At 46.9% G+C, this 27322-nt stretch overlaps 1 protein-coding gene across 1 annotated transcript in view; it reads left to right on the top strand.

The window, feature by feature from the left end:
- SLC7A5 (solute carrier family 7 member 5) overlaps positions 1 to 26132 on the top strand; it is a 49243-nt gene extending 23111 nt beyond the window's left edge. The window contains exons 3-10 of the mRNA XM_039503139.1: positions 12405 to 12510; positions 13610 to 13654; positions 15161 to 15284; positions 16447 to 16550; positions 17916 to 18012; positions 19466 to 19615; positions 21658 to 21835; positions 25164 to 26132. Coding sequence (XP_039359073.1) covers positions 12405 to 12510; positions 13610 to 13654; positions 15161 to 15284; positions 16447 to 16550; positions 17916 to 18012; positions 19466 to 19615; positions 21658 to 21835; positions 25164 to 25219 — 860 coding nt within the window. The 3' untranslated portion in view covers positions 25220 to 26132. The remainder of the gene's footprint in view (positions 1 to 12404; positions 12511 to 13609; positions 13655 to 15160; positions 15285 to 16446; positions 16551 to 17915; positions 18013 to 19465; positions 19616 to 21657; positions 21836 to 25163) is intronic.
- Positions 26133 to 27322: the final 1190 nt, after the last annotated feature.

Raw genomic sequence — 27322 nt, 5'->3', positions numbered from 1 at the left:
TGGGTAATTTTTCTCAAAGCCAGTTAAACGCTGAGTAGGTGGGTGACAATAAATCCCATTTCCATGGGAAATACATCTTTATTCTGTGTGTCCTTGTTTTCTTTTAGACCAATCATTGTACTCTTTGGACAAAAGGAACTCTTAGCGCTACGAGCTCCGTGAATTTGATCCTTGGCTGGCAATTATTGTTGTAGCAAAGTACACATCAAGTTTGAAATATTTTTTGCAGCAGCTTGGCTGGCTCTGAGGTCTGGGAGGTAGAAGGGTTGGTATGTTCCCATGACATTTCATTTTGTGTCTGAATGGAGTTCATTAACTTTTTTTCATTATTATTTTTCCTACCACTATTTTATATTTACATGATCAGTAAACAGTGGAAAGTAACAATATTGTGGTCTCTTATTCAAATGTGGAAACTTCGGAGGCTTTATAGCCTGTCTGTCTGCACTTCCCCCTCAGTCCTTGGCTCTGTCTTTTCTCTCTGTTGGGAAGTGCTTTCATTACTTTAAGAACCGCAGTAAAATTCTATGGCAAAGAAAACATGTGACCATATTACCCTTTGCAAAACAGCATTTTCTTTTGAGCTTTCTGTTTACATCTCTAATGCAGATCCAGAAGGAGAGCAGAAGTTGGTTCCTACACCTAGGCCCTGATTACTTTTAAAAGTTGTACCAGTATAACTATTATGGGACAGAAAGGGGTGAGAAGCTTTGTTTTTGTTTTTTTTTAATCTGGATAGTTATACCGGTTAAAGCCTTAATGTGGATGCACTTGCAATGAGTTTCCCCTGCGGTGCCACTTGGAACTGGGGTACCACTGAGCCCACCTGACCCACCAGCCTGGGTTTCCTTTTACACTGTGGTGCTGTGGTAAGTTGCGAAGCTCTCCAAGCTCGCTCTTTCACCAGCCTACACACCCAGCTGCAGCTTCACACACATGCTGAGATCAGCTCTGCATGGGAAGGCTCAGCTAAGGCACCTCCCAGTCGCTAAGGAAATCCACTTCCCCCGCCCCCCCAAGTGCAAACCTAAAATTATACCATCTTGCGCTGCATAGGGAACTGTACAGCGTAAACTCATGAAATTCGCCCCCTCCCTCAATGTGGAGGAAGATATGCCACAGCTTTCTCCTCCAAGTATAATTTCTACACACTGGTTTTAGACAGTTTATTAACAAGTTTATTAACTACAAAAGAGAGATTTTAAGTGATAGCGAAGAGATCAAGGCAGATTACTTTGGTAAATAAACAAAACTGCAAACTGAGTTTAACACACTAGATAGGATATGAATTAGCAAATTCTCACCCTGAGTGATAAACAGGCTGGCAGATTCTTAAGGCACAAGCTGCCTCGGCTTTCCCGGGTTTTCATACACAGGCTAAAAATCCCTCTAACCTGGGACCATCACTTCCCCCAGTTCAGTCCTTGCCCCTCAGGTGTTTCCAGGTGTGTTGTGGGGAGAGTGAGGTACCATCATGGTGTCATTTTCCCCCTTTTATATCTTCTTCTCATTTGCTGGAAAGCTCTTTTGCTGTGACTTGGGTCAAGCATTTCCCATTGTGTAGTGCTATCTCTGAGAGGTTTCTGTTGTACACAGTTCCTGGGGTAATCCTTGTGCAAGTGTGCATTTCCTCAATAAGCCATTAACATTGTTTGGCCTTTTTACTGTTGTACCTGAAAGGCTGCTTGTAATAATAATTAAAAAAAAAAATTGGAGATATACCAATCTCCTAGAACTGGAAGGGACCTTGAAAGGTCATCGAGTCCAGCCCCCTGCCTTCACTAGCAGGACCAAGTACTGATTTTTGCCCCAGATCCCTAAGTGGCCCCCTCAAGGATTGAACTCACAACCCTGGGTTTAGCAGGCCAATGCTCAAACCACTGAGCTATCCCTTGTGCGTGTTTTCAACCTCACAACATGTTTCAGTAACACGTACATAACCAAACTTCAAAACTTCACATATGACAATAGCACACACAGTCCAATGAGATATTAATGTCTAGCAGATCAAGACTTTTAGAATGGTACCTCACAAGGCATACTTGGTGCAAAACATATCCTATATGAGTGTTTGGCGAGAGGAGCCAGGGTGGTGTCACAGCACTGCCAGTAGTATAAAGTACATGCTGGTATATTTCAGAGTAGCAGCCGTGTTAGTCTGTATCTGCAAAAAGAACAGGAGTCCTTGGGCTTTCGTGGGCTACAGCTTATGCTCAAATACATTTGTTAGTCTCTAAGGTGCCACAAGTACTCCTGTTCTTTATGCTGGTATAGTTATTCCGCTTCCTGTACATGAATAGGTCATAATTGTATCCACACTGGGGGTGGGTTGTACCAGTTTAAACTATATAAATATATTTAAAGGGAGAGAACTTTCTAGTGTAGACATGACCCCGGTTTTTCCCTCCACTCTCTACTACAGACTATCTTTGTTCTCTCGTCTAGTGATACGCTCATGTTTACTTTTTTCCTTCTGTCCAAGCATGTCTAAGCGCTTTTTGGCAAGGTATTGCCTAGTGAAGAGGCAGTGTGGTCTAGCAATTAGAACAGGTGACTGGGAGTATGAACACCTGGGGCTAGATTCTGCATCTAGATTTGTTTGGCTGGAAGACTGGGGTGCGACCATAAAGAACCAGTTGCAGCAGCTGGCTCTTGGGTTATATTCCTGGGTCTACATCTGATTTGTTATGGTTTCAGTTAAAATTAGTATATGGATGATGAGTATTTTGGAGCAAAATTGAAGGGAGAAACCAAGAGGATTGGGGTGGCCTTGACTACGTGACAGCTTTCCGATCTTTGGATTTGGAGCTGATCTGATTGAGCCATTAAGTTTTCTGAGGACGTGAGCGACATAAACTATGTCATGATTATTCCCATTGCAGTTCTGCAGCTGTTGCATTTAGACCCATAGCTCTATTGAAGGCCTGCTTAAAAAATGAGACTGTAAGGATTTGTTTAAAGAAAAAATATAATAGCTTCACTGGGACAGTTTTAAAGCTAGTGCCTTTAATCTGTGGCATCACACAAGAATACATTGGTATATTTAGATGTGGAAAACATGAAGTGGACATTCTAAAGTAAAATTTTTTAATTTTTTTCTCAATTTCTTAATTATTAAAACTGAACATTCTTAAAATCTTAACTTCCTTTTTGCCATTAATGCTGGGTGAGATGTGTGTGTGAGATATATACACTTTCATTGATCAATCGTGATCAATGAAAATAGTCAAGTTCAGTTTCGGGTTCTTGTGCCCAATGCTGCAATATTGGGTTACAGCCACTGCTGTGGCATGCTTAAACCCAAACCAAAAACTTGTTCTCACCCATTTTTTTGGAGGGGTGCGTATGCGAATGGGAGTAATTAAATTCAGATTTCTTTTAGGTTACAACTTTTAAAAAAAATTTGAATTCTGATTTTAAAGCATTTGCCTGTGAGCCTCAAAGCGACTGCCTTAAATCCACTGTGGTGGCAACACTGAGAATTAAGGCTTCCACTCTGTCCTTAACTCACTTCACTGTGTTCTCAGAGACCTAACACAGAGAGCTGCAGCTGTTGAACAGACACGGGTGAATTAAGGACAGACGTAGGTAGGCTGAATTTCAAACATTTGCCATGGAGGGTTTAGATTAGCCCCCAAACCTCGTTTTTTCCTTTAATTATATGCAAACTATATAATCCTGTACTCTTGGGTCCCCCACCTCATGGACTGGTTCATTGTTCGGGGTAAAACGGTCTTTAAAGGAACGATTGTGCCTGGCAAACTTCCCGCTGTACGTGGGACTGTTTTTAAAATAAAAGTTAGGAACTGAAGATCCAAACCTTCAGAGACTAAGCAGAGCAGCACAGAATAAATCCATAAAAGCCCAATAGAAATATTATCTACCTACTCTGGTTGCAAGGCAACATCTTGGCTTTGTGTTTGTGTATGTATCTTTATTTTTAATTGAATCTCTTTCCCTTTTGCTAGGGAGTTCCCTTTTGATCTGCCTCCTTCAATGAGATTCCTTTTACTAATTCCATGGCGGGAGAAAAAGAAAATTGCCTTGTTTGTGACAAATCCTCTGGTTAGAACAGATCTGAGGGAGGGAAAGTTTACTCTCTTCCACTCTACTGGCAATAATGGTAGTTGAATGCGCTGAAAAAGCCTGTCAGGATAAATCTGTATGAGACCAAGGGATGGAGTGAAGAAACCCTTGTTAATAGTAAAAGATTGGTCAGGTTATAGAGGTCTGGTTTGTTCTGGAATCCCATGAAAGAGAAGCTAAGAAATATTCTGTTGAATTGACAGGGAAATTTGCAGTGCTTGGCCAGTAATTAACAAAATCTCAGGCTTGAAGGATCTCAGAATATAAACTGCAGACAGATACTGACAATACATAGGGCCACAGATTGAACAAGTGTTGTCATTGTCTATGTTCCCTGCACTCCATACCCAGAGTTAATTATACGTAACCATTCAGAGAGCAGCAGACAATTAGCATAGTTACAGCAGTCAATAGATTTTTCTTCTAATGCCTGCTGGCTGGCTCAGGGGACCGGTAACGGGATATAGACCTTGGACATAGAGCTCACTTATTCAGATCTAATGGTGGCAAACTCTTGACTGTTTGGAATGAGTTTGGGGGTCAGAATGCAAATACCTAGTGGACAGGTGCCCACATGGCAAAACCCATCGCCACAACTTCCTCCTGCTTTCCTCCCATTTTCTGATTTCTAGCAGCGAGGCCAAGGGCTATGGATACCGAACTCCCCTCTCATCTTTTGAAATTGTCCCTGCAGATCACGATTGAGGCACGTACGGGGATGTGGGTAAGGAAAGCTTGCCCTCTTGTTGCCTGTGCTGTTCCTGTTGGGTGGATATGATGAGAAGAGAGGCTGTTTCCATAGCTGTCAATCTGTCACCTTCTACCAGCACTTGAGGTTTGAAGGAAAACTGCTGTTATGAGATTAACTTCAGCGTTCCTCTTCGTCATCGTGTGCGTGTGAAAAGTGGGTGAAGGTATCAAAATGGAGAGTGAATGGAGTCTGGAAAAGTAGACAGTATTCTACACAGCTCTAAATCATATCGGGCTGGCCACATGTTGAAGACTTAATCAGGCATTTCACACTAGAGGGTGAATAACTCAATTATGCAGGATTTCTTTATGGGCTTGTTGCTCTCTAACCACCAATTTAATCTCCAGGCAAAGATGGATGCTAATGTCTGAGGCCAAGTGGACATAGTTGATGCAGGTGCATGCCAATTGCCTAAGGCCAGGTGGGCGTGGCAGGTTAATGTGTTGCGCAGTTCGCATGCTGTAGTTTGAGAGGAGGCATAATTAGCTTTACCCAGACAGTTTGTTCTTGCCAGCTGTTGTGTTAAAGCTCTTGGTGACCAAGGCCAGGATTAGCGACACCTAGACTTTTCACATGTGCAGTTGCCTGTGCAAAAAAATTAACGTGCATAAAAATACAGGCACAATTGCTGTGATTTCTCTTCCAGTCATAGGGACTGTATGGTCAAATGCCCCTTTGTGTGTGTGGTGATTGCAGTTATGCAGGGTGCACATAGAAGACTGTCCCGCAATGCAGGCGTAGGAGATGACGCAACATTTTAATGTTGCTTGAAGGGAGCGATCATAGGCAGTGTAGTACACCCTGTATATCCGTCGTCACTGCCACGTGGCTACACCATGTTTGCAAGCCCTAAATGGGCAAAACACTTGTGCCTGTGGCTATATACCTCTGCAGGGTGATCATCCGTCTGTCTGTATTTGAGTGGTGATCATTTGCAGGTACCCAAAATGCACTACCTTCTCCTAGCCACACCAGAGTTGATGCTTAAGCTCCGAGACCCACCAGTTCATTGCAAACTGGCCAAGGAAAAATTACTTTTGGCCACTACTGATCTAGGCTAGGTTCAAAACAGCAAATCAGATGAAAGGTTCCATTTAAAAATACACCCGTGCTAATGCTGTTAACGGTATGGCACTAAACACTTGCATACTTTGCTCTTTTTTCCTCCACATCAACCCCCAGAGTTTCTCTCTGTCTTACCTCCAAATCGCCTTTGACTGTAGCAGTAGCAGGTTACACCACTGATGGATCCATGCAATCGATAGCTTTTCTTGTTTTACGCTATACTTTCCCCACAGCTTCTTACTGAAATGGAGCTATGATTAAAGGTTGTTGCCTCTGATAATTACAGCCCTGGAAACTGAGTACGAGCAACAGACGGGTGGCTATGCCATCCCCAAGGGTCGTTGGCTCTGTTACAGAACTAGTTGGTTGGCCTTAAATCAGTCCCTATTCAGGACCTTAGTTGGCTGACTTCCCTCCACACTCCACCCCCTTCTCAGCTACAAGTTTCTATGGATGTGGATTAAACCTGCTGTGCTCAATAAAATAAGCTGGTGGGAAGTGGCTGGGAATGCACTGGATTGTTCGGAGTTTCCATTTTGCCGTTAGCCTGCCCTAATGGGAAAGGGGTGGGGGTTATTTGTGAAGTGCCCCGTCTGCACCTAAGATAAAAATTGAAGTAACTTGATACATTCTCTAAAGTCTCTAACCACCACCTTTGCTTTCTCTAATTCCCAAAGGAAGCTTGCCCTGTGGCACACGCCTCACCCACTCCCAGCCTGCGTGGCCCCATAAATGTAGAGTCAATACTTCTGTATGTTTTAATAGCAGCTTCCACACTGGTGGATACAAAAGTTGCAAGAAATCAGGAGCAGGTTGCACAGGGGAAGGGCTTGATTATGCTTCCTTGGTAGCAACAAAATGCAAAGGAGCCAAAGAATGCAGCAAAGATGTGTGTACGCAGTGTGCAGTGTGCGTACACAGTGTTGCAGTGCTAGTGTAGGGAAGATGCTGTTGAAATGGATTCCTTGGGCTTTGCAGCTTTCAATAAGCTATCAAGAAGGTTGTTTCCTGAGGCTAAGGGAATACCATTTTGGTCCTGATCTAGCAGGAGTCACACCCAGATGAGTGGTTTGATGCAGTGGTTAGGAAGGTAGATTGTAGGCAGCCTTTGCCCCTTCTGGTTTATGAGCCTACAGAGGAGCATAGCTTGAGTGGACAGGTAGTTCTTTCTTTCCTACCCTGGCCTCCTGTGAGAGCCCAGGGCTCCGTGATGAAGATAATGAGGGGAAGGAATTTGGCAACCAGAACTCCCTTTGGGCCTCCAAGTCTTGATTATTATTGTTGTTATTCTTAATAATAATAATAGCACTTTATGAAACGTTAGCTAACTAACCCTCCCAGCGCTGTGGGGAGGGAAGAGTTATTACATTTTACAGAAGGGGGAACTGAGATGCAGAAATATGCTCTGACTTGCCCCAGGCCACGCCAATCGGTGGCAGGCACCATGAATAGAACCCAGGAGTCCTGATTCGCAAGCGGTGAGGCGGCTGTGCCTCTTGCTGAAATCCCCAGCGCATGCCTTCCTAGCCAGAAGCAGAGTCTCTCAAGCTTGGTTGCCCCTCAGGAGAAGAGATGAGGATCCTTCACTTGCAGCGGTCATACAAACAGCAGGCAAGGCTGGACGTATGGCAGCAGCACTAGGAATAGGCCGATTGTAGAAACGAGAAGCTGGCAACACCTGTGTGAGTCCGATGTAAACCATTGCCTTGCGGGAGGGGCGGTAAATGACTCCGATGATAGGACTTCCACCACTGCCCCAACTGAGTAGCTCTCGTCACTGGGAGCTTTCCCTACCATCCAGCATATGTTTCCCTTTGCTCGGTTTCATTCCTGAGCTAGATCCACTTGGAAAATCCTGCGTCGCTCCCCTTCGCTCTTTGACTTAGATGGCTGCGTTCCCCTCTTGTTGGCATTTAGCCCAGCTTCACATGTTTAATTACAATGAATTACCTAACCTCAATAGAAGAGCCTGCATTATTAAATCGGGAATGGACATGACCTGATACAAAATGAGGGCTTTCAAAGAAAAGGTCTGAACATGCAGCACATGGCATGAAAATTCCTTCTGCACGAAGGCCCCGGGTGGCAGAGAGGTTACAGGTAGAATTACAGGCGTCTTGTTGGCTGGCAAGAGCTGCAAATAGGGATTGTGTCGGAACTCGTTACCTTAATGTGGTTAATTTGCGAGCAGAGTGTAATTGTACAACCCATTTAAACCAGGGTGCAGGGTGAAGTGAAGATGTTGCTTCTGTAGCACTTTTTGCTATGAGGCGAGGCCAGTGTTCCTAACGGACAGTATTTAGAGTAGGGGGTATCAACTGGAGGGAAGGGCAGGTGGGTATAAACGGAGCACTGCAGCCAGTGTTCTTCACCTATATAGTAACATCCTGCTCCGTGGGAGCATTGGACGCCATTGAGCATGTGTGGGCCCTGGCAGGGTGAGCTGCGAACGGGTACCTTTGCGCAGATTCCAGAGCGCATGCAGCAGCTTTAACTGAGCCTTGCAGTAAGAGGGTGGGAGATGCTGTGCTTGTCTGTGTCAAACAGAATTCCCTGAATCTCCAGCTTAAATGTTGGGCCCTTTTCAGCAAGCGTTGTTCGTGAGACGGGTGGATGAAGTCAGACAGGCTCATCAGTGAGACTTCTAGGGCTTGGCCCATGGGGAAGACCTTTCTGGACTGCCAGCTGGGTGTGACCTTTATTGTGCCACAACATGTAACGCGTTGGCTGCCACGTCTGTGTACATATGGCTTACGGGTGCAGTTAAGCATGTCCCTAGGGATGTGCTGCTGCTGCCTGATATGGGGAGATGGAACTTTGGAGCAGGGTGGGAAGAAGATGTCTGCTCAGGTGGGATGTGCCCTCCAGAATACATTTGCTAATGAATGGGAAGGCGGACTGTGTCATTAAACCACTCAGGGCACGTCTACGCAGCCCGCGGAATCGAGCCTTCCAGCCCGAGTCAACAGACTTGGGTTCATGCTACCATACTAAACATAACTGTGTAGACCAGTGGTGGGCAACCGCATACAGCCCATCAGGGTAGTCTGGTTGGGGGCCGCGAGACATTTTGCTGACATTGACCGTCTGCAGGCACAGCCCCCCCACAGCTCCCAGTGGCTGCGGCTCGCCATTCCCAGCCAATGGGAGCTGCGGGAAGCGGTGGCCAGCATGTCCCTGTGGCCCGCAATCAGGTCAACATAAACAAAATGTCTCGCGGCCCGCAATCAGATTACCCTGATGGGCCCACCACTGGGGTAGACAGCACTTTGTAGTTGTGACTCAGCCTTGAGCTTGAGCTCTGAAGCCCACCCCGCTCCCTAGGCTTCAGAGCCTGAACTCCAGCCCACGCCACAGTGTCTACAATGCTATTGTTTGACTCCATCCCTGCGGGCTAGCAGCTCGGTGCTGCAAAGGCATGGGCTAGGTACATGCTATGGCAAGTGCAGTGTGTCCTATTCCCCCCCGCCCCACACACACACACCCAGCCCAGCCCAGCCAAAGAATAATGAAAAATTATGCTTTATTGTTCCTGTTGTGCTTAAACACTGCTTCTGTAGCACATGTTCTGTGGCAAATTTCACGTCTGTTTGATCATGTGCCCTGAAAGGGCAGCCAGTCTCCTTGACACCAAGCCAAGGCGTCTGTGAAGCGCAGCACGGCACCGAATCCGGATTAGAACTAAACAAACCCTCTTTGCACAGAAGCTCTAGAGTTCCCAGCTGGGGGATATTTCCTGCATTGGCGAGCACGGATTTCTGGCTGGCGACTCGGGGATGCTGTGCTTCTGGCCACGAGCTTGAGAGTCGCTGATCTGCTTGGCCTTGGTAACAGACGGTTACTGTGTGCTCCAGCCAGGGGAAAGGCAGAGCGAGATCTATGGACTGTTGGGAAAAAAAGTAGTGCTAGAGCCCTGGACAATCTGTTACCACTATAACAGAACCATCCTTCAGTGGTAATCACCTCAGTGTCCTTGGCAAGGTTCTGGGGTAAAGAAACACACACTTGAATAGGTTGCAGTGTAGCCTGATCTATCAATTATGTATTAATTCTGTTAATTGCTTAAGAATTTCCAGTTACCGCTTTGAGGGTTGACAAGTTCTCGTCCCAAGATCATGCCCAGGATTATTTGATTTCTTTCATGCCTAGAGATCTCGTTGTTCTGTGTACTCACGCCCTGCAAGCAACCACGTGCCTTACAAAAGGAAGAATCTGCTTGGCTGGTGGCAATTCTGAATTGCCTGGGTATCTGGTAGAGATCCACTTGCCTCTAGCTTCCTTAGCCAACTCTGACTCCCTCCTGTGATTCAGAGGAACATGCAATGGCAAGGGCAGCATGCAGGAGGTGTCCTGATCAGAACACGGGCCTCAGCAGGAGCAGACTTGGGTAGCACAGGCCATCACGTGGGGAATGGAGAGGACCTCTTGCTGCTGGCACTAGGGGCCTGCTAAAGGCTTAATTGGGCAAAGGCGCAATGGCAGCTGGGCAGAGACAGACAGTGAAGAGGAGACCATGTGCGATGGAAGGCAGGGCTCAGGTGGGAGGGACCAGTATCAAAACAGGCCATTGGAGTGGGTAACTCCCATTGGCTCCTACATAGAGCCTGCCCCAGCAAACTAGCCCAGACTCCTCATATTGCAGGGGAAAGCTGCCCTTTCTTGTTGATAGAAAGTGCTACTGGATGAAAATGTGCGTGATTCTAGAGTCTCCCTGTCACACAGCTTTATTTTGTGTGTTCCTTTTCTGGCCAGCCTGGGTAAACGTGATGCTGCTGAAAGCCCTGAGGTGCGGGGGAGCTGAAATTTTGCAGCGCAAGGAAAAAGTGGTGCCTTGGCTTTTAATACCCCTTTTCTTCCTTCTCTGATATGAATCTGTGGAATGTAGCCTTCCAAAGGGAGAAGGGGTAACCCCCGGCGCTGCTGATTGCCATGTGATAACAGTTGCCTGTGTGATTAGAGCAGATCCCTGCTGTAAGAGGAATCACATGGGAGGCAACCCGGCTGGTCAGATGCTAACGTGCCTCACTAAATCCTTTGCTGCTCCCCTGTCTTCCTCCCTCACAAAGGAGAGCACTTGTTTCATTGAAGGAGAGGCCCCACCCCAGGCTTGGATTTAGGCTCCAGATCAAACAGCATGAAACAAAACAGCCGCAGAGAGATTTAAAGCAAAACAAATAACCCCTGCGGGTGTGCTGGAAGGGCTTTCAGTAAATTTACAATCAAATCCTCTTCTTATGGCTTTTTAATTCAATAGTGGATAAATAAAAGGAACTTTTGATATTTAGACCCTAAAGTAGCTCACTTCCCTTCCCACAATTCAAAGGGGATACCATAACATGCTGCTTTATTGGGTCACTGATGAAACTAGAGAAAATCCTGGGTCTTTATCGAGAAAAAGCAGCTTTTGGAGGAAGGACGATATAATAGCAAAGTCTTTTAAGCATCATTCAGCCAAAAGGATCCCAAAGCAAGCTGCATAATGCAGGAATCATTCCACCCACTGCTAAAATGCAGCTAGCGCTGGGATGGAAGGAGCAGCTGTTTAACAGTCACCCAGCAATGCTGCACAACCATTTAGGACAGGGAATAAGAGAGGATCCCCTATTCGGTTGAAACAGCTGGGGAGCTTTAGGGAGGCAGGATAGAATTGTTCCACTTGGAATTTAGTCAATGGCATCAAGGCCCCAAACTCTGTTATTGGCACATAAAGTGTCTTAGGGCAGGTCTGCACTACCACTTAAGTCAATCTAATTTACGTCGCTCAGGGGTGTGAAAAAGACGCCCCCGAGTGATGCAAGTTACAGCAACCTACGTGCTGGCCACACCGGCGCTATGTTGGTGGGAGACGCTCTCCCGTCAGCACAGAGCGTATTTACCAGACACACTACAGCGGCTGTAGCGCTTGTAGTGTAGACCAAGTTCCAGCAGTGGTGGGTCCAGGAGAAACAGCATGTGGGCTTTGGTGCTGGGGATTAGGTGCTCAGAGGTGCCCTTAGGAAAGCTGTCTGCTTTCATGGGGCTTTCATCTCCTGATTTCTGCTTGCTAACTTGCATCAAAAGAAGCTAAAAATACATTAGCTCCCTCATATTACTTTCCCATGTAAGCAGTCGTCGCCGTTGTCAGATGGGATGCTATACAACAGTGAATGGGAGGGGAGGTGTCTAGGAGGCATTATCTGTCAGCGCGATCCACGCTATAGTTAGTTGTTAATTTCACTTATCCTAGTTTTACTGCAGTGGAATCACACAGTGTGAAACTGGAGTAACGCAGTAGGAGATGAGCCCAAGAGAAACCTGTCTACGCCTTCTCTAACAGAAACGCAACCTGCTTTGCATCAACAAAACTAATGCCCTATCGGCAGATTTTGTCCCAGGGTGTTGCCAGACCATTTCCCTGCCGAACACCTGTCTGTGTCAACCTGCAAAGGTCTCTGGGACTCAGCCTGTGCCTGCTTCTCACCTCTTAATAGTCTGTCCATGTTTGTTTTTTGTCCCAATGTAGGTGATGTGGCAAACCTGAGTCCTGAACACTCCTTCGAAGGCACAAATGTTGATGTGGGGAACATCGTTCTGGCTTTGTATAGCGGTCTCTTTGCCTATGGAGGCTGGTAAGATCCTGGCATATTACTCATTGCAGTGACTGTGTGGTTTAGTTCTTTGTCTTCAGCGCTTTGAGAGCGTTGGCAGGGAGGGCATGGCCCAGAACGTCTAGTCTAGCTCTGCTCCTCACCCAGGTAACGGTGCAATCGCTTCATTTTTGTCTAGTGTTGTTCATGCTCAATCCTTACAGCCTCTCCCCAGTCCCTATGTGCAAGTACAAGCAAGTGGTGTCAGTTGCAGTATTTAAAACAGGGAGCAAGTCTAGGGGCAGCCTGGTAAAATGCCCAGGTTCTATGGTGAGCAGACCCCATGGAAACCAAGAGGCACTAAATAAGGTGGGATTGTCTGGTTGGGCCAGAATCGTCACAGACGGAGAAGGGTATTTGAAGAGTCAGGGGACACTTAGGTGCAGCAAGAGAGCAAGGCTATTCCAGCTAACCAAGGCAGCATGGGAGAAAGGACTCATCACATGCTCTGGGCTTGAGAAGGCTCCATCCCTCATTTTGAGCAGGAACTCAGAGGCAATATGCCTTATATGGGCCATTGGTTCAAACTGGCTGGATTTTGGTAAGCCAGTGCCCATGGCTTGTGTAGGAGCAAAGGTCAGAGTAGAGGTTGTGGGCCCTGCAGCTGTGACCAGCAGCTGTCAGTACTGACACATCAGTCTGCCAATTGACAACTCCAAGCCAAAGCTCCTACAGGTTTCTTCATTAATCTCTTCACACTCTCACATGTGTGCCCAGAAGCCTGGGCTCTCTTTATCTGCAATAACAATAGAGGCAGATTGTGGCCCTCCTCTGGCAGTACGCTGCTAGCTGACCATAAGTTTCGGCATGCAGTGATCCATCTTATTCCAAGCAAGCTGGCTGTATTGCATGCTGAGACCTGCAGAGAACACCTTTGTTTGAAGGTTTTGTAGGTAGCCTCGGCCCTTGTGCCGTAGATTTGAGACACGCGGCCACCCTTGGTTTTGCAGAGCATGCCTCGGTTTGTCTGTCTCTAGTGGGGCTTGCGTATGCATGTTGAGGTTAGGGTTAGGCTGCTGGATTCTTTTTCTAACTTCATTGATCTCTGTAACCAGAATTACCATTGTCTTTTAAATTGCAGGAATTACTTGAATTTTGTCACTGAGGAGATGATAAACCCCTACAGGTATGTGCATCACGTGGCGAGCTCTTGGCTAGAGAGGGAAACTCACCAGCTGTTTGCCCTCTAAATGCCACTTCCATCCCGTACCGTAAAGCCCCCCTTTGTGTGTAGCAAGTGCTGTCACTAGCCATCCCAGGGAATGTAAAACAAGCTCTCGTTTGGGGACAAACAAAACCTCTGCTGTGGGCAATGCACGCTAGATAATGAGACTGCTCTTCGTTAGTACAGCATGGGGGTTTCTGCAGGGAGGGGGAAAAGAAAATCTCTGTCTAAGAGAAGCCCTTGTTAAATCACCTTCCCTCTCTGGTCTCATTTGAAAGTCCCATTTCCTTGGCCTGGCTCAGCAGCCGCTCCTTCACCGTTGTGACTTGCTGGCAGAAAGGGGGTTTTCTTTGCATTTGTTGCTTTATTGCAGTTTCATAATCCTCTCTAATGTATATTTTCACCAAAATGCCATAGGGCTTGCCAGGGCGAAGTTTTACTGTCTGCCACGCACGCTTGACCTCTGCATTTTTTTCCTCCCAAGGCATGGGCCTTTCTGTCCGTTACATGTCTATGTCAGGGTTGTATGAGGGGATCTGGTAACATGGGATTGATCTTGCCAGAGCAGAACATCTCTGGCAAATCCCTGATGCCTGCAGGAGAGGTGCAAACCATGCGTGATTGCCAGCGGCATCACTGGCTGCAGTTTAGGCCAATTCCTGACCCCTGTGGTGATCAGCTCGTGCTGCGAAGCATGAGATTCTTTTACCCTTTCCTTGACATGTGTAATTACACATGTTTTTGTAGACATTAATTGTCCACCCCTTTCCGAATGCAGCCACTCTGTTGACTCCCTAACCTCCTGCAGCTTTGAGCTCCACAGGCAGATTGTCTGCTGCATTAAGAAAGATTTCCTTTTTGAATTAGTTTGCTTAAAATAAGTTCGCCTATCAGGAAGGGCAAATCTGCCTTCACACCAGCTTCTCTTTGAGGGTTTGTTTAAGTTTCAGGGGCCCAGCCAGCTTTCTGGTGACTCTCAGCTACAGCCTGACCTTCCTGTCTCCTTTGTAGACAGCCACAAGCACAAGTGCTTATCCTCTGGCCAGCAGACTACTGTGCATGTTCTGACACTGGTATCTGGCAGGAGGCCCCTGTGAGCTCTTCACATGAAAGTCTGTGCCTTGAACCCAAGCACCATTTGCTCAGCCAGAGTCCACTCACAACCTGTCTTCTCCCTAAGAGTCCATCTCCCTCTGCCTCCCAGCCACCATCCTCGGCTACTTTTATTTTTGGAATTGTCTCCCCAACTTCTCCAAGGAGGATGGAGTCCAGATTGGACCCTCTGCAAGACCAAAGAAAAGCAGAATAAATTGGGCAGTCTTTAAGCCAGTGCAAAAACCTATTCAGAAAGGCTGGTCTCTGCAACAGCAGCATCTTTCCCGAGCATGCTGCCACTTGAATTATGTCTCCAACTGATCTTCAGAGCCCCCAGATCCTAATATGTTATGATTTCCCTCTTCCTCCCAGAAACCTGCCTCTAGCCATCATCATTTCACTGCCCATAGTCACCTTAGTTTACGTGTTGACGAACTTGGCTTACTTCACTACCCTGTCAACAGAACAAATGCTGTCGTCTGAAGCCGTGGCCGTGGTAAGATGAGTCACATCAAAAATGCTCTTATCTATTTCTCTCCGCTGCCTGAATCCCTCGTGCTATCTCTAGTTGGATCTCCCCATTCATTCAACACTTACCATGGCTGCTTATAAGAAGCTGATGTTTGACAGGAGATGGGAGGCGGGGAAGGGTTGTCCCCACATGACACTGAGCTGGATTAATCAGAGCGATAAGCAAGGGTGGGGGAGGGAAATAAATGGCGTTGTTCATAAATAACCCTAGCTGCCAACTGCCGGCCATGTAACTGTCTGATCAGTTACCAGAGTGTGACATTTATTGGAAAAGGTCACTCCATCAATAGTGAACCGGGCTGGTGTCTCCAAGTATCAGTTGGCTTTATCTGCACTTGAAGTTTTTTTAAAAAAACAAATAAGCATTATTCTAATAGTTAAAATTAAAGCACACACAGAACTCCTGCTCACTGGCCCTATGGAGAGTGGGCAGCTTTGTGTGAACTTGGAAGCTAAGCAAGACTGGGCATGGTCGGTATTGGTGGGGAACCCTCCAATCCTGCATAGATTGGTGTTGGTAGTTCAGCAGGCAGCACTCTCTCCTGTGAGTAACAGTGAACCCACACACCAGCACGGTGCTATCTGGTACTGTGCTGCTAGAGATACCAGCTCTGGTTGCATTACTCCAGTTTTATTCTGAAGTGACTCCATTGAAATAGCAGAATTGCACTGGCATAAAATTGGAGCAATATTGGGATGAATCAGACTGAGACGTAAAACTGAGACTCATTAAAGAGCCCATGGCACTTCCTGCCAAAACGGGTGTCTGCTCCAGTGTCCTGGACTAAATTGACATTTTGCATATGTGAATCCTCCTGCCGTTGCAGTTGGATCCAATATTTTCCTAGACTTTTTGTCCTAAACCATTGTGTGGTATTGCTGAAGCTGTTCTAATGGATGTCATGTTCTGCCCCAGAGATGGCTGCATGTCAGGGAAGTGCCTTCTGTCAATCATGTAATTTTGTAAAATGCTTTGGGCGTGTGAAAAAGGCAGTATGAAAAATCTTCAGCAGTCTGTGTGTGTATAGTCAACATGAATGAGGTATTTTATATGTTAAAAACTTGTCTGGGTAAATAGATATGAGTCCCTGTAGGCAAGTTGCTGATGGAATGTTGCTTCCTTGTAGGACTTTGGGAACTATCACCTTGGCGTGATGTCTTGGATCATACCCGTCTTCGTTGGCTTATCCTGTTTTGGGTCTGTCAATGGATCCCTCTTCACTTCTTCTCGGTAGGTTTTTTGCTCAGTACTGCAGATCCCATTTACAGGCACCGGGCCTAACCTGTCTTCGTTTGGAGCTGTCCTCACAGGAGCGGGGTCTCTGAGGTTCTGCCGCTGGACAGATGCAGAGAGGGAGGGGGCAGTGCACTATGTAAGGAGTGAAGATGGTCATTTTTTTGAAAGGCCTTAAATCAGTGACACTTGGACCTCAGTGCCAAATTAGCGATGGACATTATCCCAAAGAGCCACAGTCATGTGAATTCAGTGTTTCATTTAAAATATCTATCTATCTATATCTACGCTCCTGTGAGGACCGCTCCAAATGAAGACAGGTTAGTCACTGTGCCTGTAAATAAATATATATATGTATATAATTCTCACAGCAAAATGACTGACCAAGTATTTTATCAGCTACAGTTGGTTAATAATGCAGTAAAAGCATCCTGATTGGTTAATAACTTAGATTGGTTAACTTAGATCCCACAGTGTTTTAATATCATGTGCTGCAGAGGGCTGCAGGAGACACATTAAAGAGCCACTTGCAGCTCGTGAGCAGAATATCATTGCCTTAAACAGTATCCAAAGGCCAAATCCTGAATCCTGGCGGAGACCTTCGTCTCACTGTCTTTGGGCAAAATCCTGTTGAAGTCGTTGGGTGTCTTCAGCTGCAGACTAAATAAGTACTAGGGTGACCAGATGTCCCAGTCTTATAGGGACAGTCACGATATTCGGTGCCTATTACCTCCCACCCTATCCCGATTTTTCACACTTGCTGTCTGGTCACCCTAATAAATAGACTTGGACTTTAACAGAAGTGCTCAAGAAAGCATTTTCAGTGTAAACCCAGATGCTTATAAAGCCTCAAAAACAAAGACTGAGGATTCCCCAAAAGAAGAGAGAGGATGGCAATGGACTGACACCCAGGAGAGCTGGGTTCCGGTCTCGGCTCTGCCACAGACTCCCTGTGTGACCTGGACTAAGGCACTTAATCGCGCTGGTTTGGTTCCCCATCTGTAAAATGTAGATAAGAAAACTTTCTTCCTCCCACCCTCTGCCTTCTCTGTGTAGAAGGCAAGCTGCATATGTGCAGAAGTCAGCATGTTGAGGCCCTGATCTCAACTGGTGCCACTCTAATGCAAATAATTAATAGCAGTGGTGGGGAGCATAAGTGGCACACAATTGCCACTTGGAATAGCAGTGCATCACTACGTACTACAGGTTGGGTTCAGAGTGTCATTTCAGCCTGGCTCACTCCAAAATGCCTATGCTTCTGTCACGCCGTTGTACTTTGTTTTGTACTGAATGCAAACCTGGACTGAGTGAGTGACTCCCAAACACTTGTGCCAGGTGGAGTAACTGCTCTGTTGCCCTCAGGCTTTTCTTCGTGGGATCCCGGGAGGGTCACCTGCCCTCTGTCCTGTCCATGATTCACCCCAAGCTTCTCACTCCGGTGCCATCTCTCATCTTCACAGTAAGTGTCCTATGGGCTTTCAGATTAAGGTGGTGAATGGCAGAGAGAGCACAACTGATCAAGACGGTGGAGCAAGCCAAGGTCCATCAATGCCTGCCCTTGCTGGGGCTGCAGGAAAATGGCTGTGGGATACTCCACTGAATCCAAACAAGCAATCTCTGTTTGTTGTCCCAGTGGAAGGTGAACCTCCTCCATCTCCTTTTGCCGATCCCCAAAGTGTCTGCCAGTATGCCATAGGGAATAGTCCTCCCAGGCCCCACGTGTCTTGCTAGGTTTAATCAAGTGCATGGGGTGAGGATATCCTAGTGAGAGAGCAGCACTACACAGGAAGCTGAAATGCCGGGCGACATTGATAAGGCCATATGCATGTAAGTTAGTGTCAGCTGTTACCACTGTACCGTAAGTCACTATTTTAGGAACCTGGGGGAGGGGAGAAGTTTTGCAGCAGAGAATCCAGACTGCCACCAGCCTCAGTAAATTGAAAAGTCGTGGGTGGTCCCTGGGGAAAATGTGTGTCACTTTGGTGCCACAGTCTTTCTCCGGATGTTCCCTGACGCTGTCAGAGCACCCACAGCTGTAGAACAGCGGCTGTAGTTTCAGTCTTCGGGGGCAAAAAGAACACGTCTCTGCACTTCAGAATAAAAACCTTTGGAAGGAAGTGTGGCTGGGTGAAAGAAGAAGTGAAAGGCAGATAGTCTATCATGGTCACAGATTCAGTTAGCTTAGTGGAGATCCCTGCTGAATCATCCAGTCCATGTTTCAGCTCGATCCCACATCACACATCCTTGCAAGACTGACCGCACTTCAAATTCTCGGTCTGCAATGGGAATAGCTGGGGGGAGGGGCAGGGGGCCCACACAGAGCGCATGCCAAGATGGAAAGAGCAGCGGGTGCTGTAGGACCGAATTCGGAGGCATTGGTACAGCTGTGGCAGGGATCAAGGACTGCAGTAGCCCGGAGCCCTTCTGGTCGTGATTGAAATACATCGAGTGAGCTGCATAGAGGGTGCTCTGGCCGGGAATACAAGAGGTAGCATGTGTCAGAACAGAGGTGCATTCAGCAGAGCTGTGTGGGGAAATGTTCCATAGCGCCTTCCTGTTCCTAATGTGACTGATTCTGACCGACTCGTTCAGACTCTTGGTTTCCTGAGCACTAAGAAAATTCCCCTCCTTTTCATCCTCCAAAACCCCACCCTCCTTTTTCTCTCTGTGTGTTTATATGGCGCTCATCCCCATAGCATAGCCCTGGATTGCAAGTTTCACTTTGAAATAATTCCATGCAGTGATCAGACTTGGTTAAATTAGTAAAAAATTAAGCCACCTCTTCTGCGTATGCCTAGAAATCCTTCACAGTTCTTGGATGGTAGGCAGTTGCTCTCCGACACTTGTCGTTAGTAGTGTGAGTGTTCTCTCCTGCCTGTCCCTTTGCTCATGGCTTCTGTTTCTGGCCGCAGTGCTTCATGACCCTGCTCTACGCCTTCTCCAATGATATCTTCTCCGTCATCAACTTCTTCAGCTTCTTCAACTGGCTCTGCGTGGCTCTGGCCATCGTTGGCATGATCTGGCTCCGCTACAAGAAGCCGGAGCTGGAAAGGCCCATCAAGGTGAGGATGGTGTTGGCAGCATAGCGGGTAGCCCTGCAGATCCAGCGCTTTCCCCTCCATGCTCGGGCTTCTGTGATGCTAGTGGGAAGGTGGCAGGATTGGAGGCTTTATGGTGGCACTTTTGTGTTCTAGGATGTGACTTCCACGTATAGAAATTTTCTCCCTCAGCAGTAAGGGTGAGAAAATCTGTGCAGGGAGGAGTGGAAAATGCAGCTGCTTTACTGTGCGGAGGGGCAACTTTAGAGCAAGCCAAGTTAGATGTGAACAAACAGAGGCCTATGTGAAATGAGTGGCTGGTGTCAGACTGGTTCCTGGTAGGCGGGAATCCACGTTGCACAAAACTCCATCTCGGCTGACGCTCATTGGCTCCCTCATTGGTATAGAGGCCCAGGGCTGAGACACCTGGGTCATGGAAATTCCCTCCACGTCAGGGGTGCGGTACCTTGGCAGGGCAGCACACGGGAAAGCTCTCCGTGCTAAACCTGCTCAGGGGATTATTAGTAAAGGATGTCAGCCTGTGTGGCTCTCAACTGAATGCTTTGTACCAGCGTGAAATCGACTTAAAAATATTTGTTTAAAAAGCAAACTACATGGGAGATAACTTTATTTGATTTTGTCCTTGGCCACCCTGGCAGCACAGTGGGCCAAGATCATGTCAATCACTGGAGTCATTCAGCCCTTCTTAAAGGCATGCTCTGCCATCATCTTCCAAGCGCACTCAAATCCCCACCAAGCCACCGACGGCCAAAAAGCAGCAAACGTTACCGACCTTCCCAGATCAGTGATCCCAAGATGGCTCTTAGCAAGCGGCTTCCCTCCTGAAAGCTGGGCTCTGCTCCCTTATTTTAAGAGTACTGTGGTGTTCTAAAGCAACGACCTAAATCGCTACAGCTCACGTTAGCCGTACTGCTGCGTTCAGGACTGTTAGTTGAGACACTCTATAGTTTTATATATAATGGAAGGACTGAGCATGGGACTGGGAGCCAAGAACTCCTTGGTTCCGATTCCGGGTACGTCGGGGATTTGCTGTGTGGCCTTAGGCAAGTCACTTGGCCTCTCTGTGATGGAGCAGAGAAATGTCACACCAGCAGTAAAGGATTGATGAGAGCCTGTGGGCCCTGCTAGCCCCATCCATCTGTACCTGCAGCCAGCGCCAGGACTGGACGGGGAAGGAAAGGAGAGAGCCTGGCTCAGTTCAGGGCTGACTGGCAAAGAGGCAGGAGGTAACTCTGCCTCTCTCTGGGAGGGGATCATCACTACAAGTCTGATGGCCGGGACAGCCGCCAGGGAGCAGCGCTGCGTCCCTGACCGAGAGAGACTGGCACGCACCCAGCACTGAGCAGACTGTACTGTTTGACTGGAAGGCCGTTGTGAGGCTAGGCACCCTCCACACTTGCATCCGCCCATGCCCAGAGGGACATGAGGCCGTGGCAGGATGCCACTAACAGCCTGGGTGCTACTCCAGATGAGTCACTACAGCCTGGACAATAGGGGCCACACCTCAGACTGAAGGGACACCGGTAGGAAGTAGTCCAGAGCAGTGGACTTAGCCAGTGTTGCTTCAGAGGGCCCTGGGCTGGGACCGGATGGAGAGGGTGGGCCAGGGTCCCTCTACCATATCCCCTTAAGGGCTAAGACTCCAATGTGAGTGGAGTCCAGAAAGTTCCTCATCTAAGGTTAGCAACCAGGCACCTCTGCCAGGGAAAAAAGAGGCCAGAAGTCAGGTATGCTAACCACTAGGCCGCCCAGCCCTTCAAGTGCCCTATTTATGTCCTCTGTAAAACAAGGGTGATAATACTTCTAGCTCTCCAGGGTGTTGCCACGGTTGATGGATGAAGAGCGAAACTAAAAATCCACAACTTCTCATTCACAGTGGTGAGCAGTCAGGGGTAGCATCTGCAAAGAGTCTCTCTCAGAATCTAAACACTTCCCCTCCCAAGTCAAAACCCACCACACACGGTGCAGGGAGATAAACTTCAATTGCCTCTGTTTCAGATCCTCCTTAACTAACTTCCCATCCCTTTCTTGTCTCCTGTGTCCAGGTTAACCTCTTGCTGCCCATCTTCTTCATCCTGGCCTGCTTATTCCTGATCGTGGTCTCCTTCTGGATGACACCAGTGGAATGTGCTATCGGCTTTGCTATCATCCTCAGTGGGATCCCCGTTTACATCTTTGGGGTTTGGTGGAAAAACAAACCCAAGTGGATCCTCCAAAGCATCTGTAAGTTATAGCTACAGCCGTCAGCCTTTTCAGGGTGCACCTTTGTCTTTGGCGCCATAGATAATGTTTCACTTCTTACTAAGCATGCTCAGGCAGGTAGCATTGGCTGTAATTCGTATTGCAAAGGTCTACAATGGGTTTCTGTTTAACAGTCCAACTGGTAATGGGTTGGTCAGCTTGTGGGCCAGGCACCCAGAACGATGGTCCCCCTGCTGTAATGGCAAATCACAGACCAAACACATGAAGCTTTCCCCTCCTTCTCCTCCCCCCTGCCCCCCCAAACAGGGAAATGATGCTGCGTTGGGACATAAATCCCTAGCAAAAAGAGCTGCGGTGTCACAGCTTTATTAGCAGAGGAAAATATCCCGCTGGGTGAGGTGGGAAGGGGGCTAGAGATACAGTGTAAAAATCTGAGTGCAGTGAGGCTAATTCTAACGAAGGTGAGATCAGAATTAGTCCCCGACATGTTGTCTATTTCACACAGCCAGTGGAGACCGGTCCTGGTGCATTCAGTGCCCTCCCTACCATCAGTGTAAGACAGCACAGCCAGGGAAGGGGCAATATCCTGGTAGATTCTCTTAGGAGCTTTATATGTAAGGTATTCATGTAATATAGGTGTGTCTCAGCTGTCAATGTCTACACCACAGTGAGTGTTCAGGGATGGAAAGCTCTGCCTGGCACCACCTAATCTCTGTCTGAACAACTGATTCAAGAAAGTCAAGCTGTGTTGTCTAAGTAACTAAACTCCACCATCTGTCTGAGACTCTAATATAGCTGGCTGACCTAGAAAAGCAGACAAGCAGAAATGCCAAACCTTATCTATGTGCTTTTTATTAACAAGAACAGTGCTTTTTAACAGTGCTCAGGACTTTTTTTTTTGTTTTCCTTTTAATTATAAGTATCAGGCTTAGTTCTTGGTAAAGCTATTTCCACAGCAGCTGAGTTGCAAATTAGCATATTAATTATGTTCCACCAGGACAGGCTTTTAAACAGAGAATAGAGAAAATAGTCCAAGAACACAAAATAAGAAATCTGACACGTGTCTAATTAGGCGCACATGAGCCTTATGCCCACATATGTATTAATATACTGTAGATCAGGGGTTCTCAGACTTGTGTACTGGTGACCCCTTTCACACAGCAAGCCTCTGAGTGCAACCCCCCCTTATCAATTAAAAACACTTTTTTATATATTTAACACCATTATAAATGCTGGAGACAAAGTGGGGTTTAGGGTGGAGGCTGACAGCTCGCAACCCCCCATGTAATAACCTCGTGACCCCCTGAGGGGTCCCGACCCCCAGTTTGAGAACCCCTGCTGTAGATAATCTGATCAGATCCAGCTCATCAGAATCCCTGTTAATTGTATCTGCCAAGATTGTCTCATGTGCAGAGAACACTCAGTGTAGTAGTGATGGCACAGAACCATGGAAACACACTTTAAAGAGACACGGTCAAGGTAACTTATGATTTCAAAAAAATCTTACAATTTATACCCCCCTCATAAATTTGCAGTTGAAATGTTTCCTAACTAAATCTCCTCCCCCCTCCGTTGTGCATGTGCCCCCCTCTTTTGTTGTTGCAAAGTTGTGCATAAGCATTGGGCTGCACATTCTGATTTGCCCTTGTGTTGATTGCTTGTGATAGTGCAACACTGCTGTGTTCTTAAGGAAAATACATATACAGGATCAGATATTCAGAACCAGGCAAGCAAAAATGCTGTCTCACAACGTGTATGCACCATTACTGTGACTCTGCAGTAACTGCATGTACAGTTCTGAAATTTGGGCCTTAATTATATGCATGTGTTAAATGGCATGTGCACATATGTACAGTAATATCTGATCATTCCCATGAGTGTGCAGTTAATAAGACTGGATTTAGAAATGTACATGTAGTCAATACACATACTCTGACGCCGACATCGGGTTAATTTGTATGCTTATTCTATGCACAAACTCTTGCTGTTACAGATGGAAGTTGTGGATAAGAAGTGAGGCAGCATATAGCCTTGGTACAGTAACTCCTCACTTAATGTCATCCTCGTTAACATTGTTTCATTGCTGATCAACTAGAGAACATGCTCGTTTAAAGTTGCGCAGTGCTCCCTTATAACATTGTTTGGCAGCCGCCTGCTTTGTCCACTGCTTGCAGAAAGAGCAGCCCGTTGCAGCTTGGTATCAGGGTGGACCGGCAGCCCCCCATCAGCTCCCCTAAGTTCCCTGTGCACCTGGCCAGCAGGCTATCAATTGGCATTTCAGCTGTCCCTCCCCACACTGCCGTGTCCGGCTCCTGGCCTCTGCCGTGGAGCTGCTCCCGGGAGCCTCCTGCTTGCTGTGCGAGGTGGAGGGGAGGGAAGGGAGGGAGAGGGGTGCTTCCCCTGCTCCTGTACCCTATCTCCACACAGCTGGGGGGACACGACAGGGCTCAGGACGGAGGGAGCTTCCTGGCAGCAGCTACTGTCTCAACTTGCTGATCTACTTAAAAAGGCAAAGTACTTAGAGTGGGGGCAATGCGTCTCTCTCTCTCTCTCTCTCTCTCTCTCTCTCTCACACACACACACACACGTACGTACGTATCGGGGTAGCCGTGTTAGTCTATATTCATAAAAACAACAAGGAGTCTGGTGGCACCTTAAAGACTAACAGATTTATTTGGGCATAAGCTTTCAGATGCATGGAGTGACACATACACACACACACGCACTGTGTGTCTCTGTCTCTCTCTGTCACACACACACACTGTGTCTGTCTCTCTCTGTCACACACACACACACACACACTGTGTGTCTCTGTCTCACACAAACACACACACACTCTCTCTCTCTCTCTCTCTGTGGGTCTCAGTCTCTCTCTGCCATGCTGTGTTTCTTCCCTCCATTTGTGCTGCCTTGTAGAGTGTGAAGCTACATTAACAACAACCTGTTAACCCTTGAGAGCTCACTCAGCCAAGTACTAGTTCATCATTTAGCAGTAAGGCATTCCCTGGGAAATATCCCACCCTCTGACTCCACCACCGCAACCAAGCTTCACAATCATCATCGCTATGTACAATATTAAATTTGTTTAAAACTTATACCGTGTATAAGCTTAAAGTAGCATTTTTCAGGAACATAAGTACAATGTTAGGCAAAGAGTTACTGTATTTGATTTGCATTGAAGACCTATGAGGTATTTAGACAGACTCCTTTGAAAGAAAAAAGTGGGACGGCTGCCCTGTCAGGCCATTTGAGGCAGAGGATCATGAAACAAGTTACCAGCTCTCCAGGCTGAAATGAGTAAAACTTGCATTCCGGTGCCTTTAATGCGCTCTTGTTTCCTCCTATTCAGTTTCCGTGACAGTCCTGTGCCAGAAGCTGATCGAAGTGGTTCCTCAAGAGTCTTAAGGAGGAAAAGCAAAGACGTTCGACTCGGGGAAACGCACAATATTATTTTAAAACAACGCAAAAGAAAATCTTTCTGATCCCTCATAAATCTAGATACCCTGAGCACCTTGGCAGAGCTGCTGCATCCCTGAGACTCCACTCCCTGGTGTGCTCTGCTTTCCCCTCCCTGGCCTCATCACCACCAACAAGCCAGGCAGCTGAGCCACACTTTGAAGAAGAGTTCTTCGGGTACGAATTTAGTCTAGGAAAAGGAGTTTCTTCTGGTATCCTCAAGAGGCTCCAGCACGTCTGGTTACCAGGAAACTGATCAGGCACTCTCTGTCTGTGTGTGTGTGTGTCTGTGTGTGTGATTGATGGCTGGACTTCGGTTATGTTTGTGCTTATTTGTTGTCTTGTTTTAATTTAAGGTTAGCATTTAGTTTCTCCATCACAGCGGCTGCAGCTGAATCTGCTAAAGGAAACAGAAATTCCAAGGCAGTCAATGTTACACATGTGCCTGTGCAAGGGACGGGGATTTCACACTGTCACAGGGCTGCAAAACAGTCCTCCAAGTCATTTTCTTTCAAATGCAACAAACCCAGCCAGCTTACCAAGCAAGATCTCCAGAAGGCTAAACACTTCTGGGCACAAGTAGACAAAACAAATGGACTGAGATAGACATGATGCTGATATTAAACAAGGACTTGCACTGATTTCAACTGGATCCCTGGCCCTTTTTTGCTGCCCCCCATGAATTTTTTTTATTATTGTTTTTAGTGATACTAAAGCTGTAATCCATTGGATATATATATTTATATATATATATATATATGGTTTTGGGTTTTCCCCCCACCTCAGGGACTCCCAAGTGTTTCTGCTTTTTACCGACTTAAAATAAATATTAGCAAATTCTTAGAGATGTTTGCAAAGCAAAGATTGTTCGAGAGGCGTTGTTTGATAATTGGCACACGCATGTGCACACACACAAAAATATATTCTACTGGATGCTTTGGAGTCTGCCAGTGAGGTGCCATGACAGTGATATGCAAAAGCTCAGAGTGAAGCAGAATTAATGTCTCAGAGAGCCTGGGCCATGTACATGTATTTTGATTTCATTCTGATGCTGAAAAGAGCAATCTGGATCATGCTCAGTTGCCTGTTTTCTGCTTTTCAATCTTAGCCCTCTCTTGGTTATTAGGCCAGCATGCCAGGCTACTTTTCTAGTTACACTAGTCCCATCATTATCCTTGAGTACCTAGAATGCATATCATCTACTCCTGTAAATTAGTACTGGGGTAGAGGTGAGGGTCCAAAGGGCAGCGTTTCATGGGAAGTTTAAGCTGCCTTCTGAAAAATGAGCAGAAGGCCAGGTGGTAAGATGGCTGCATTCTACATTATCCTGAAGACTGGTTCGAGTCAAGCACATACACAGCTCAGTGCCATGCCAACAAGTGGCGCACTCCATCAGCATTCAGTATAATTGATGCTTGCTCTTAAACAAGTCATACAGAGAATATTTGGAATGGATTCTCCTTGCTCAAACTCACAGATTGCATGTCAGTGTATTGGCTGCTGTGATGGCTTTATTAATGCAGTACTCATTGTGTTTCTTCTAGAAGTGTATTCAGAGGAGATGGGACTAAGTAAGTCTGGGGTAGAGGGAAACGAGAGTGTCCCCAAACGGGGGATCCTCAGGGGTCACTTTGCTACCCGTCTACCATCAGTTTGACTGATGTTCTCTTTCTCTCACCGTTCCTAGAAGCGATGCTGGAAAAGTGCTCCTTCATGTAAAACTGCAGCACCAGATTCTGGTTGGCTGGCATTAGACCTTCTTTCTAGGACGTTCTGCCTTCCAGAGGGTGGCACTGCTTTGGATGCCGACCAGGATCTGCAGTTCTATGGACCATGTGAATGTGTCTCTGTTTTCTGGGTGACTACAGGGAGCCAACTTTCCCATTCCAACTTGAATCTAGACTCTTATGCTCGCATACAGAGTGCTGTGACCTGTTATGTTCCCATGTAGTCAGGGGCATTCTCTTAAGGACTGTATTGGTTCCTTACCCTTACCTAAAAAATCTGTCTCTTTAGCAGGACACAGGGCCCCAAATTCTGTAACAAATTGCC

The sequence above is a fragment of the Mauremys reevesii genome, linkage group 16 (genome assembly GCF_016161935.1).
Source record: "Mauremys reevesii isolate NIE-2019 linkage group 16, ASM1616193v1, whole genome shotgun sequence".
NCBI lineage: Eukaryota > Metazoa > Chordata > Testudines > Geoemydidae > Mauremys > Mauremys reevesii.
Note: the sequence above shows the minus strand (reverse complement) of the source record. Positions and strands in the feature narration are given on the sequence as shown.